The sequence below is a fragment of the Bombus vosnesenskii genome, unplaced genomic scaffold (assembly GCF_011952255.1).
Source record: "Bombus vosnesenskii isolate JDL3184/JDL3185 unplaced genomic scaffold, Bvos_JDL3184-5_v1.1 scf7180000013352, whole genome shotgun sequence".
In the NCBI taxonomy this organism is placed as follows: domain Eukaryota; kingdom Metazoa; phylum Arthropoda; class Insecta; order Hymenoptera; family Apidae; genus Bombus; species Bombus vosnesenskii.
The window spans coordinates 4,404,157-4,417,938 of NW_022882988.1; the positions used below are offsets into that span (position 1 = coordinate 4,404,157).

The window sequence follows — 13,782 nt, forward strand, 5'->3', positions numbered from 1 at the left end:
GTGGAAAGGCTTAACGTTAATTATTATTGTACAACGTTCTCTGCTTTCCCTCCAAAAATAGTTAAACACGTTAACCAGCCTGAGGAACTTCTTCCTCGTTTTTCGTCCTTTCGTTACTCGTTAGCTCGTCGCGAAGGGAACTGATTGGCATAAAATATGAACCGAATGCGGGATTCGACGCGAAGTAGACGCGCGGTAATGGCCGTGCACGAGAGCTCTCTTTGACGAGCTGCTACGCTCAGACGGTAGCAGCTACCAGTATTAGCGTTGGAAGGTGTGGAGGAAAGTTCGTGACAGTCGTAACACTTTCGTGGCTGGATCGTTAAGTAGCGATATCGACGACAATAACGGTATGCCCGAGTATATCGATGGCCTGGCCTCTTGTCGCGGGAACCTCCTTGAGAATCTACGCGCGTCCATTGTCCTCGAGATTACATAAGAGATTACGTTCCTCGCGGTCTTGAAACTTTTCAACGACCTCTACTCGGTTTCTAGATCGCTCGCGGGATGCTCGTTATCGCGTCATCGACGCGTCTTATCGATATCGGACCATGAAAGGATTAATGAAACCATTGTTAACAATGTACTAACTCCGTAGATAGAATCTCGACAGCTTTGAGCTTTTCTTTTCCCTATCATCTCACCTTCTCCACTCCACGTTGCATTTCCATGCATATAAATCACTGGTTACGGTTATCGGAGCAGCACTTTTTGTGTCCGCACGATCCTTTTCAGGTCGGCTTAACATTTGTGCCGTCTTGGCCGGACGATAGAAATACGGAGCAGTCGAACAAAAGCAGCAAGGGTTGAAGGGATCGTCAGGTGAACGCATTTTGGAGAGATGCTCAGAAACGAGGGCATAGAGGCGCGTTTACCGAGCTGTCGAGAAGTGGAGGCAAGCATCGGAGGGAGTTGTTGAAAACCTACGGCAGCGTGACTGTTTTCCGACGCGTTTGAAAGAGCGGGTCTTTAATAAAAGCAACTACGACTTCCTTAAGAACGTCGCGAGGAACACGTTAAAAATGCGTTAACAGCTTGTAACGAGTACCTACCTTTCGTGTCAGTGATCCCACCGGCCGAGAAATCTCGTGGATCTTAGTAGGTGTCGTCGACAGGTATTTCACCTTGCCGCCCCAGGGGGTAGAGCTCCTATTCTTTGTAGTACTTTTCCCTTATCTAGCGGATCGCCGATCAGATCGGAGACTGGTCTTTCAAGATCGAACTCGACGCGATATCACGCCGAGTCGCCAACGTTTCGTTGCTTCGGTATATATATGCACGTCCCTTATTACCGTCCAATAAGGAAATTTGTAATTTTCCGATAATTGCGAACGCAAGGTGCACCCATTGCCGAGGCAAAATGGTAATCACGTCGTAAATAGTCGCATGTAAATTGACTGGGATAGGAAGCCTTCGTCGGTTTGCGTTTTGTGTAGAGCGTAGTCTGCCCGAAATGATATCCTCTAAAAAGAGGAAAGCAAAAGCCCTGCAGGTTCGTAGGAAAGTGCAGACGATGGAATTCTCTTTCGCCTTCGGTAACGTTCACGAAGAGCAAAAAGGAAGGGAGCAAGAACGAGTACAAGGTGGAATAAAGATAGAAGAGAAAGAAGACGAGCTCTCCAGCTAGTCGGAGTAGTTTTAAACTAGTGTCTCGTTCTTTCTAATGACTGTCATTTACCTGGTGTCATTCTCGTGTTCCACTGCATCCGACAACCTACGACGTCCCTTCATACTGCACGTAATCTTTTCAATGTCCGAGACAAGACGGATTCCCGGCGTCATTAGGGAGCATAAAGTGTCTTTCTTTCCTTGTTTCATCCGCCTGCCCCACCCTGCGCGTCTCCTTTCTATCTTTCGTCTTTTTCGTCGTCTGCGGTGGAATTTGCTTCGACTCCTCCGCTTCGTCGTTCCTTCCTCGACGATTGCGCAGGCCAATAGTGCGCCAGGTGTGGTCATTAATTTCGCAGGAGACTGTGGAAAAAGACCGCGAGATCCGAACAAAGATTGTTTCGAGTCGGACTGCGCGGCTCTCCGACCGCCGACTGAAACGAGCATTTTTGCAGGACAATTATTCGCGAAGGTGAGCCGCGTCGTTGACACAGAATTGCTGTAATTCCTCTTTCCAGATCGTGCACAAATTTTCCGGCCGTTTTGCCGTCCGTCCCCAAGCAGGAAAACGTTCGTCCGCGATTTTAATTCTTCTTCCTGCGAATCTTGCTAGATGTTACGAAATATTTCATATCTCTGTAACGCATACGGTAACCCAAATGCAGCTTCTAAAACCGCACATTATACAATTATACGTATTTGTGAAAAATACAATCCCTCTATATCGAACCGCTATGAATATAGAACGGTTTTCAAACTTTTATTCCGAGCGATAAGCACAAACTGAACGAAGACTTAATTTCATTCTCAAATTTTAAAGTTAAACTTATCCGCCACATTTTAAGATTCTTCTTGAATAATTGCGAATTTCCCGGAGATATATAGGAACGTACAAACACGTAGGATATTCTATTACCGGTGGTAATTACCTGGGTAGCAGTAAAATCCAGAGGAGACGGAAATCAATGGAAAGCGTTTAAACCACTGCCATCCTCACCATCCCCGTAAGCTATTCCAGACGCGCGTCGCGACTACCACAGATATGCAACCAATACCCGCTATATTATATTCGATGGTGCACATGTCTATTCCGTAGACACCAAATATATTCGACGTTTTCTTTTTGGATTTTTTAACGGTATACAAAGGCGCGCTAGTAGATCGATAATAACGAAACGCATAAATTATTTTACTTCGCGAAATAAATACGGGAGAATACCCTTAACGGATGACTAGAGTAAAACGATGCCCTTTATACATATAATTCAGTCTCAATGACTAACTGTTCCTTCTGTCACACCACTCCCATTGTATCCTCGGGCCAAGAAACGTTTCTGTCCGTGATGTGTCGCGTTTCCGACTGCGTTTCGTGACTGCGAACGTATATGCAAATTCGTACTTTTACGAATACAACCAAAGAAACGGTACAAAAGGAAGAATATGAAAGCAAGTATTATACCAAATACACGTTATATAGTGCGCTCTATTACGTTTTTGTATCTTGAAATTTTACATCCGCACTATACTGGTGACGTATCGACATATCTCAACATCGCTAAATACGACTAAGATTTTTTACTGAGTTGCGAATAGTCGCCGGTTATTAGCGAGAGGGACTCTGGTCTCGTGTGATTTCGCCGAGCGTGGAACGCATAGGAATAATACCGAGAAAGTAATGTTGCTCGCTTTACGTAACGAAAAAGACGAGACTCGTTAACGCGGTTAAATCCAGGATAAAATTATATCGCGAGTAAAGCGTACTCGTGAATTCATTCGGCTAAATGAATCGCGCTCCACTTTCCGTCCGAGCTGCTGATACGATTCACCGAACAATACGTGTAATGACGGTGACTCGTAATTCGATTCGTGCCACCGAATCCACTTTCTTTTTCCAGCATTTTGTACTTCGTTAATTATCGTGCGATTAAATCCAATGCCAAATAACATCGATCGGACGAGATTGAGTTTTAATTGGTTTTCGCAGGTCGGGTGGTGCATCCGGCACGGGTAGTGCTGGGATGGTACCATCGACCGGTGGAGGTCCTGGAAATCCAACAGGAGGCGGCAGGATGGCCGTCATCGGTGTGACTAGGAACGTCAGGCTGAGACGGCGTGGAGCGTCTGGATTTGGCTTTTCTCTTCGTGGTGGCAGAGAGTACGCAGCCGGATTTTACGTGAGCGACGTGCAACCTGGCAGCGAAGCTCACAGAAATGGATTAAGGGTAATGAAGTCACAAATTGTAGTTACATTTCTGTAATTGCTATCGGTACACCGAAGATATTTGTGTAAATTCAAATTTTTATGCACGTAATTGAAGCACGATCCATTAAATATTATAATGATTACTATATCTTGATTGTTTTACTTATTTCTGCATATTATGTGCATTGTTGGGATTTACGGTGTTTCATAAATGCGCAAACATCCACATGCACCTACCGTGCCGGCCAAAAATTTGAGATCCGTTTCCTGGTTGTACTTACATTTTGTCCCTCGCTAATTTCATTAATCGTTTAAGTCGAAGTTTATTAATTTTTAACCGTTTAATTCATCGATTGTTAAATATCCATTGGAAATTAACGTTGCCGATATCGATAGTTGTAAATTTCCTTTACAACGACAAATTTTTTATTGAAGGTTACTTCGAGATAAACTTTTCTATTTTTTTTCTTTTTTTTAATTCTCCGGGGGAAACACGTAGCGATTTCAAACTTTTGCCTGGTGGTATAGCTATTCGTATAACATTCGTCAAGAGATACGAATCGATTCCGTAATTACGAAACTACGGTTTCTGCTCTATTTCGTTAACCGTGTATTCTACTTTTCGTTTCACTTTGTTTTTTTACTTTCAGGTCGGTGATCAGATCATAAGGGTGAACGGGTATCCGGTTGAGGACGCAGTCCATCAGGAAGTGGCACTTCTGGCAAAAAACCAGCAAGTGCTCGTTCTCAAGATTCGAAGTAATTACTCGCATTCTTTTCCTCTTTTTTCTTTTTTTTTTTTAATTCTCTCAACTCCAGAATACACGCGAACAACTTATACTGATTGCTCGTATTTTATTGTTTCAGGCGTGGGAATGATACCTGTGAAAGAGTAAGTACCGATCGCTCATTAAAAATTCTGCAAGGCTCTGGCGTTAGTCCGCGGAGTGTTTCCTCGTTATAAAAGTACTTTATGATTCGCAAAGCAACCCGAACGATCCGGTCACCTGGCACATGGTGCAGCAGCAACAGCAGCAGCTACAGTACAACGAAACTGGTTTGGGTGCCGTTCCGAGCACCGAAGTCAGGATTCGAATTCTCGTCGGCGAGAAGGGTCGCCTCGGGTGTGGTGTTTGCAGAGGCATCGTGCCAGGCCTCACAGTTCAGGTTAATTATACATAGTTTCTCGCTGACATTTGATAGTAATTTCGTAACTCTCCAGTGTTTAATTTCAATTACTTTCAATTTCCACTTAAATGGCGATAGTAAAATTGATCTTGTTCGGTCAAATTACCGTGGATACGGAATAGCACGATATAACAGAGGATCGAGAATTAATTGAATAAAATTCATTTAGGGCACCAGAGACGATGGACCAGCCAGAGCAGCGGGCTTGAAAGCCGGCGACATTATAATTTGGTGCAACGGCCAGCGTCTCACTGATCTTCCGTTCGAAAGAGCTATCGAGGTAATGAGAAGCTCCGCCGTTCTCGACCTCATAGTGCAACGACCCACGCCGAATCACCTTTACGACTGCCCTGAACCATTATGGACCCGTGGCTCGAGCGGTTACGATTCTGAAACGTCGAGTATGGCTGCAGCCAGCCCACAGCCGCAGAATCCTTCTTACTCGCCGCAGCATCATCACGACCCTAGAATGCATCATCGATACCCTCGCGATGACGTTTGCAACCGAAATGGAAGGTTAGTAAGACGAAGAGCAAATGGTATTTATGAAAAACTCGAACACTCAAAAGTCTATATGATATGGAAAAATATACGAAATATGTAAAGTAAAGCGATCCTCTCGTTAGCATTTAGAAAGCAAAAGAAATCTCTATGTAGATTTCGTTCCTGCAATGCAAACATCTATGGTCTACTTATGTCATTTTATTTCTCTAACGTTAGGTAATTGATTGCGTAGATTACAAAACCAAAACAAATAGGCAGAGTAATATATACAGAATCAGAAATTTGTTTCACTTTCCCGTCTAATCAAGATAAATACCTTGCAATGGTAAAGAAGTGTCTGTAATTAGTTACGTGCATAACTCTGATGTAACGTTTAAACGACCATATTGTAACACGATTATTATGCCATAGCCTGAACCGTTGTACGTAATTACGATTAACAAGGACCAGCTAAACTGTTCTTTGCCATAGAATCGGGCTAGATACAGTAGCTCGCGCAGTTTATGGCATTGGATAAGTCTCTCTCTCTCTCTCTCTTTCGTTACCGGCCGTTATCATGTGGCATCGACGAATTTGCACCAAGGAGAAAGTCGGTCTATTAATAGGACAGTCGATGATAACGATCGTAGCACCGGGGAACAGGACGAATTCCTGACCGCCTCATAAACGTTCATCCTGTTCTTAACCCTCGTTCCTTTACGTCTTGCTTCCTCACGATGTTGTATAATTGGAATTAGAAAGTAGTATCGTTTGATGCAAAAATTACTGGTAACACGTGACCGTGAATATTGCAGGATTTGTTGCCCGCTTGCCCTGTCCACCAGCAGCTGCAGCTCCGCGGAATGGGCTCACGTGGATCAGGTACGAATTCTTATTCAAAAAATGGATCGTAATTTTTATGAAAAATTTAAAAATGCTGAAGAGCGATACTCGTTCGATTGAAAAATAGAGAGACGCTAAGCGACGGTAATTGATTGGTTCGCAGGCTCAGGAATGGTCTCGAAGACCAAATAACACCACGGTGATCCGTATCAATCAGAGCCAGAACCAAAACCACAGGTTCGTAGGTGCACCAGGTCGTCCGAACTCGCGTGGTAATTACGAAGATGATATCGATAACGAGCCTCTGTACGATCCTGTGGCACCAAGAATCGATTACGAAGTCCACGATTTCGACGCTAATCCGAGAGACGAAGCGAATCGTCGTTTGGCTTATCGAAGGGACAATATGCGGCAACAGGACGTCATTTACGATGGCCCGGCCGATGATATGCCTCCCTATCATGGATCCAAAGTGAGTTACTCTTGTGTTAATAGGTATTGTTCTTCTAATATCTAGCGCTCGCTCTTTGATAATTAACGAGTATTCGATCAGCGCTTTCTACCTCCGAGTCTTCTCATAATCATCGCGATTATCTTGATCGAATTAACGTAATGATCAGTGTATAGTAGCCTAGAGCCATCGACGCGGCTTAATTAAAAAGAGAAACGATCGTAGAGGTACGGTGATTGTACGTTCGAACGTTGGACTGAGAGGACTCTTGTTAAACTTTTGTCACAGGAAAATGGCACACAGGACGGAGATAGGAAAACGATAACGACCGTGGAGATCCACCAAACTGTATGCCCACCAGCACCGCCGCCACCTCTTCCTTATAAATGGTCCGGAGGTACGTTAAAATAATTCGAGAAAATACACGTAAGATCTATCGATACGACACATACGGCAAATCGTCATTTTTTTCTATCGTTAGAAAATTCCTGAAGCAAAAGTGTCATTGATACACGCGGTTTCTCGTTTCGATCTCGTACCGAAGATACTTTTAAAACGTTAAAAGCCTTTTTCTTGCTTGAAACAAAGGCGAGATTGTGACATGAAAAAGTCAAGAATCGCAGTAGCGTCAAACGCTGACACTTTCTAAATAAGAAACAGCGTTCTAAATTATTAAGATCCTTTCGTAATACCTCGCAATACTTCGGACTTTAACAACACGTGTTAAAGTCAACTTCTAAAACGCGTATCATAAAGTAACGTGAAATGCGTTTCTATCCTTACAGACACGAAGCCAATGAACGCGAAGGGTATGCAAATGGGTAGCACAATGTCTATGGGCAGTACAGGCTCGACGGAAACGGAGTCGAGCCTCGAGTCTTCCTGCAGCAAGGACTCCGCTTCGACTTCTTCGTCCTTATCGACGTCCTCCTGCGAGCCACCGTCGACAGTTTCGTTCGGCTCGATCACTGCCACCTCGACCGGGACCAATAAAACCAATGACACCGCGGCCACCGCGGCCACCGCAACGCCCCGCAATTGCGCCACAAGGACATCGCCGATAGCCTGCACCGATCTAAGCACTGCCATCACTCAGGAATTGCAGAGGCGGGCGCAGCAGGTAGGAGAGCCGCGACTTTTCCTCTTCGCGAAACCTATACACCGCTTGGATCGCATTACCTGCTTGTTTATGCGCATTACCGGGCGTGTTACCGGAATTTGGATTTTTATATCGACCGATTCTCCGTGGAGATTCTTTGGATTTTTCTCGCCTTCGGAGTCTTTGTGGCGAGAGTGGCGCCTATCTGGCGCGGCAATATTTTTGTTGTTTCAATTGGAATTTAGATCACCGTTCAATGCCGGTATTATTTTATAAACGTGGCATTTTTCTTGCGACCGATGACTCATATTGCACATGCGATCTTATCGGATCGAAGATTAAAATAATTATGTCAAACAGGTAACAATAAACAATAAAGAAGTCTGATTATTTCACGATTATAAATTTCGATATAAAGTAAGTAAATAATTCATGCTTAGTAAATAATTTACTTTTGTCGTATAGCAACAAAAATTGTAATAATCAACAAGCTATATTATATGGAAATTTATACTTGTGCCTCTATTTTAGTATGGGTAATTTTCTTTTACACTTTGCGATATCTCGTGCGTCATCTGCAAAGATAATTGTTTTCTTCCCAATAGATAAGATTTTGGTTCTTTCAACGTGTCTCCATGGTGGCGATAATAGTAACATTAGTAAGGTTTCATTCGTCATAAGGGACGTTCTGTTCCTTGGACAACCGAGTTACGCATGTAGATTCCTTATCGTCGACAAATCGCTTATCACTCGTTCCGTCTAACTCGATCGAGACTTTCTCACAGTGTGACTAATTCTGCATCGATCAAATATTGCGTCACGAAATATTGATTACCGATGGTATATTTATAGGCGATCGTGATATGTGAGCGTATTTAATGCATCGTCTCTTTCAGAGGAACATGAACAACGCCGCGAAAATGGAAGCAGGAAAGGAGAAAACTGCGGAGCCGCGGAAGCCACAAAACCCGGAAGCTCTGAGGGCGCAAGAACAGAAAGTTACGCACGATAAGGTAGTCGATATTTGTGATCTTACACAAACTGCGATAAGAGCAACGTTCCGTTAATCTTTGTTTGATTTTTCTTAAATCTACATGTCGTAGCATGATATAACATAAACGTCGAAATTGGTTCAAGTGTACGATCCAAGACAATAGGATTCCGATGAATTCAACGATCTTTTACCGCGCGACATTTGAACTTTAACTAGACTTCGTCGAATTGCAGGATACCAGTGCATTCATAACGTCGCTGTACTCGTAAGTTGAGCATTCGTATCACGCGTTCACTTGCCTCGTACGAGAGCCTGATTCTCGTATCGCGAACACCCACACGATTCCTCCCGTGACATCCTAACTCTTGTCAGTTACACTTAACGGGCGAAAAGTTCATTCACTGGCTACGTCGTAAAACGTTGAAATTGAAATTACGACCGGTTGATCTCTCGTTCGATGGGTGAACGATCTAATCTCGTAAAAATCTAATCGGTGTTAGATCGGCGATGAAAACGAAACGATTCGACCAAGGATTGTTTTTCTCGATAGATAAAGGAGAAACGCTCGTTAATAGGTGCAGAAGAAATAAAAGGAGCGATTAATACGCCGTGCAGATACTGAAAAGCGTTTGTACGTCGATAACGAGTAGAGAGCCAGCCTAATTAAAAATTACAGCGCGATGTTGCAAACGATCGAACTTTCGTAGATGAGCGTTCGAACGACGATTCACAGACGCGCAGCTCGCTCGTACGCGTTTCGCGAGTTCAGTTTGCGACCGAACGCGCATTGAGCGCGCCGTAAATTTTACCGTGTGACCTCTTTGTTCTCGATCGATTAAGTTCGGTGCTTAATCCTCGGTCAGAGGAATAATATTAATAATAAAGGAACAGTAAAGACGCGATAACACACGTATTAAATTGTTTACAGCTAATGGAGGAGTTCAAGCGTGCCCATCGAAAGATGTTCAACAGCGCTCAGCAAAAAGTTCATTTCTCCGATCAGGCGCCGGAGCAGGTAAGAAAATGATAAGCTTATCTTTGCGGTACATGAACGATCTACTTGTATACTTGAATACGTGATTTTCCTTGATTTATCTAATAACCTCGTGATATTTGCGTGAACGTGACTGTTTTGTTTCTTTTATTGCGATAATTAGAATATATCTTATAGCAACATCTACTATACCTTAGTTACATACTTTTTCGAACGATTTCGTTTCTGATATTATTAATTGAATGGCAAAGGAAGATTTAAGATAATTAAGTGACCGGTGTAAAAGAAGTAAAAGTAGAAGAAAAATTGTATAGATGGAGAAATTTCTTTTTTATTAAAGTTTCTATTATAATCGTACGCGTAATGCACGCCGTTCAAGTACAACGTTTAGTACTTTCACCGTTTCCTTTCTTCGACGAGGAAGACGTTACAGCTTCTGATTACACGAAAAGACTTCAAGTCTAGAATAAAATTTCTCGGTTGCGATCGCGAACTAATCAAAGGAAGGGGGAGCAGGGAGGACGATACTCCTCGTACGTATCGCACGATGGAAAGAGCGGAACTAAGGATATACACGTATGCGGTTAATTAAAAATCCTATTAGCCACTCTTGGAAATGAATTCGCGATGGAAATGTATGTATCTCGGCGATATACTTGTAATACGCTGCTTGGCAACCGAGCGTGGAAATTAAATATTGATACAAAAAGAAGGCGGTAACCGGGGGAAGTTTGGAGAAAAATACGCGAAACAAAGCAAATAACGTGGTTTCGGGGCATATTCTTCCAATTCTCGAGGCGATACGCTATACCGTGCTCTCTTGCGTCGTTTTTAATTACACAACCTTCTTCCCGAAGATCTGCCAAAGTAAATAGATAACGAGTCTCAAGATTACGAAGACTTCGCAGCCAGTCATTGTCTGCACGAGTCTCGAAACACACTGAACGTGTGTGCAGCGCAATACGCTCAGCTGCACCTGAATTTATGTACAAGCTGCGTTTATTAACTGTTATACACTCGCGTATCGTTCGAACTGACGACCGGCGGCGATATAGAGACCGATCTTCCTCTCTTACAGTCACGTAAGTCTCACCGTTCTGTTCTCAGTCCGGCTGAATCTGCCGCGCGATACGAACACTGGATCCGTACTAGTCGTTTCGCGGCCGGGCAATACTAAATCACGCCCTTAATTGAATCGCGGTTAGCTAATTAAGCCTGACAACTGATTACGATACGATAGAAGTATTCGTGCGGGGGAAGCAGCTAGTGCTTTCTAAATCGGCTTTGTTCGCTGCAACGATTCCGCTAATTAACGATCTACTAATCGACCGATCATCGATTGTCCTCTACAACAATTTCGCCGTAGAAAGACTCGAGTGAATTGTTACTACCTCGCGACGTTTCTGCGCTTCCTAGAAACGCGTGAATTATCGTAGAATCGATGACTCATTACATAATCGACTTATCGGCGGGTGATCGGTGCTGTTAAACGGACGTTCGACGGTAGCGGAACAGTCGATCGTTGGTTGCCGGCTCGTTCGAACACAAGTGGACGCGATCGTTTGTCGCAAGGATTTTTCCTTATGTTGGTCGACGTTGCACGTTGATTTCCTTCGAATTGCAACGTGTAAAATAATAGAGCTTACATAAGAGCGCGAGTTACGCTCGTGACTGTTTTCAACCGACTCGAATCGTGGCGTGCGATTGGTTTCAAGGTGGCCACTGCGAAACACCGCGAAATGCGGTTCGCTTGTGATTAACGAAAAAGCGGTGCCGCACTTGGCGTTACGCCGCAGTTGGTAATTCGCGTAGACGCGCGTAATTCGCGAAAAGTACCGACGACGACGACAACGAAGATTAGTTCTCGTCGCGACCTCGAGTTCCACGACCGTGTGCGAGTGCTCTTCGAAAGGCTGTTCGTTAACGAGTCGGAAGTGATTTACAAAAAGACGGTTGAAATTGAACCGTTATGCGCCGCTGCCACGGCTGTTGCTACTAGCGAAGGAAAGTTAATCGAAGGAAAAATGCTAGGCTTTTGAAACCGAAGACATGAACGGTTTGCTGAGCAACGGTGAACGGAGGAGTCGCGTGTTGGTTACTATTACGCCTTACAATGTTAGTTATCAAGTTTATCTGACCGATTAGCATTGAATCTACATTTTTGAACGAAGAATCGTCTAGAATACCTAAAGTGGAAAAAATTAAATATATACGTTCATAATCTTAACTAAATTCCGAAACAACCTTCGGTAGATTGAATAGATTAAAACATAATATCTATAAAATTAAATATGTATCGTTCGACTTCTTTTTGCGCTGTATAAATTCCTAAATTTGTCGTTGCTTATCTTAATCTCATTAAACTGTCACCAGGAGCAAGAAAAAAGGGTATTGAACACGTCGACAGTGCCGACAAACAATATACCGCCGGCACCTCCAGCACCACCAGCACCTCCAGCACCTCCGGCGCCTGTAGCGCCTGTAGCGCCTCCAGCACCACCGGCTCCACCCCCGCTTCCTCTTCTTTCGAAGACCAAAAGCGCCGAGGATTCCGTGGAGATGCAAAGTATAGAGTCATTTAAGTTGAAAGAGGCTCCAAACCCAGTGATTCCAAAGCCACCGCCAACTTACTTCCCCATACAAAATAATTCTACGGTCACGTCGAACGGAAGTCCTCGACACGGTACCGGAAACAAGCCACAAGTGAATGGAAAGGAAACGTCGCCGAGTCCCGTGCCGGAAATGACAAAAGCAGCCGTATCTCCGGCAGCTGCAAACGCACCGAACTTGAAACCAGCCCCTGGAAAAGTCGCCATTAGGATAGGCGCCTACGAAGGGGAAGCTAAACAACCGTCTAAGCTCGACTTCCTGTCGCAGCAGTCTCGATCAGATAGAAACGGCACGGATGAATTGGCGAATGGGCCAGTGGTGTCGAGATTGCAGAACGAATTGGCTGCAACGTTACAAAGATCGAACTTAAGAAGAAAGACTGACGGGGTGAGTGGAATTTTTGTTTTATCAATTTCGAAAGGTAAACGAAGGTCGAAACATGTAAAATGTCATTATGTCGTTTGGCTGATAAGCGCGATGCTTAGTGTAGGTAGTCAATTAAGTCGCCAGCCACGAAACAACAGACGATAAAGGTACAAATTACGTTAATTGCACGTTTGACGTTAACAGATGTGATTACAAAGCGACGAAGAACACGTTAAAGAAACGTGAAGTGGAACAAACTTCGTAAAAACAATTGTTCGTTTTGTTTCAGGAGGCACAGCCAAGTATTAAGCCAATCCCTGAAAACACAGTGGTGTCCAACAACGAGATAACGAACTCGGAACCGGGAAAGTTGCCACAGAGCAACGTCGAGAAGCTCGCGTCCGCTCTCAACAACAAAGTCACCATCAAAGTGAACCCCGAACATAATAATCGATAAAGAGTTAGCTTCCGTTCATAAGAGAAAAAAAGCAAAAAAAAAAAGAAAAAAAAAGAAAAAAGTCGAAACGAACCGTTTTAGGAGTCCACCATGTACCTCTGCCACTTTGTACATTTTTGCACGCTCTTTGAACTTACATCGACTTTTTATTCTAGATGAAAGAGCGCTCCCCCTATTGGTGAGCTTCTTTTTTACGTCTTTTACCTGTATGTCTTTTTTTATATGTTATTTATTATCGTATTATAGCGTCTAAGGAATAAGAAACGGCTAAAGTACCCTTAATTAACCGAAATGACAGGCGCCGCGACACCTTTTACCACGTAGGCCCGAGTCTTTAAACAGAGTTCCCTCCGTCGCCGACTAATGTACAGGTCGTGAGACTCGATGGAGTCGTCGAACTGAAAAATAAAGACGATAATACCTAATGGAACTAGATCGTTTCTACATTTTTTCCCCCTAGTAAAATAATCCTATTACTATATAAAA

General features: G+C 43.7%; 1 protein-coding gene across 2 annotated transcripts in view; it reads left to right on the forward strand.

Annotated features, from left to right (window-relative positions):
- The window catches only part of LOC117236898, a 37,404-nt gene extending 23,678 nt beyond the window's left edge, over nt 1-13,726 (forward strand). Inside the window, exons 2-15 of one of the 2 annotated variants that reach the window (XR_004493917.1) lie at nt 3,593-3,830; nt 4,462-4,570; nt 4,679-4,703; nt 4,798-4,978; nt 5,169-5,515; nt 6,298-6,364; nt 6,489-6,797; nt 7,065-7,173; nt 7,562-7,896; nt 8,772-8,888; nt 9,798-9,884; nt 12,237-12,860; nt 13,129-13,474; nt 13,543-13,726. Coding sequence is in view for 1 of the 2 variants with exons in the window: in XM_033500298.1 (XP_033356189.1) it covers nt 3,593-3,830; nt 4,462-4,570; nt 4,679-4,703; nt 4,798-4,978; nt 5,169-5,515; nt 6,298-6,364; nt 6,489-6,797; nt 7,065-7,173; nt 7,562-7,896; nt 8,772-8,888; nt 9,798-9,884; nt 12,237-12,860; nt 13,129-13,296 (2,716 nt within the window). In the remaining variant the exon portion in view is untranslated. Of the gene's footprint in view, nt 1-3,592; nt 3,831-4,461; nt 4,571-4,678; nt 4,704-4,797; nt 4,979-5,168; nt 5,516-6,297; nt 6,365-6,488; nt 6,798-7,064; nt 7,174-7,561; nt 7,897-8,771; nt 8,889-9,797; nt 9,885-12,236; nt 12,861-13,128 lie in introns of both variants that reach the window. The other variant, XM_033500298.1, reaches the window with a different exon arrangement.
- The last annotated feature ends 56 nt before the right edge of the window (nt 13,727-13,782 follow it).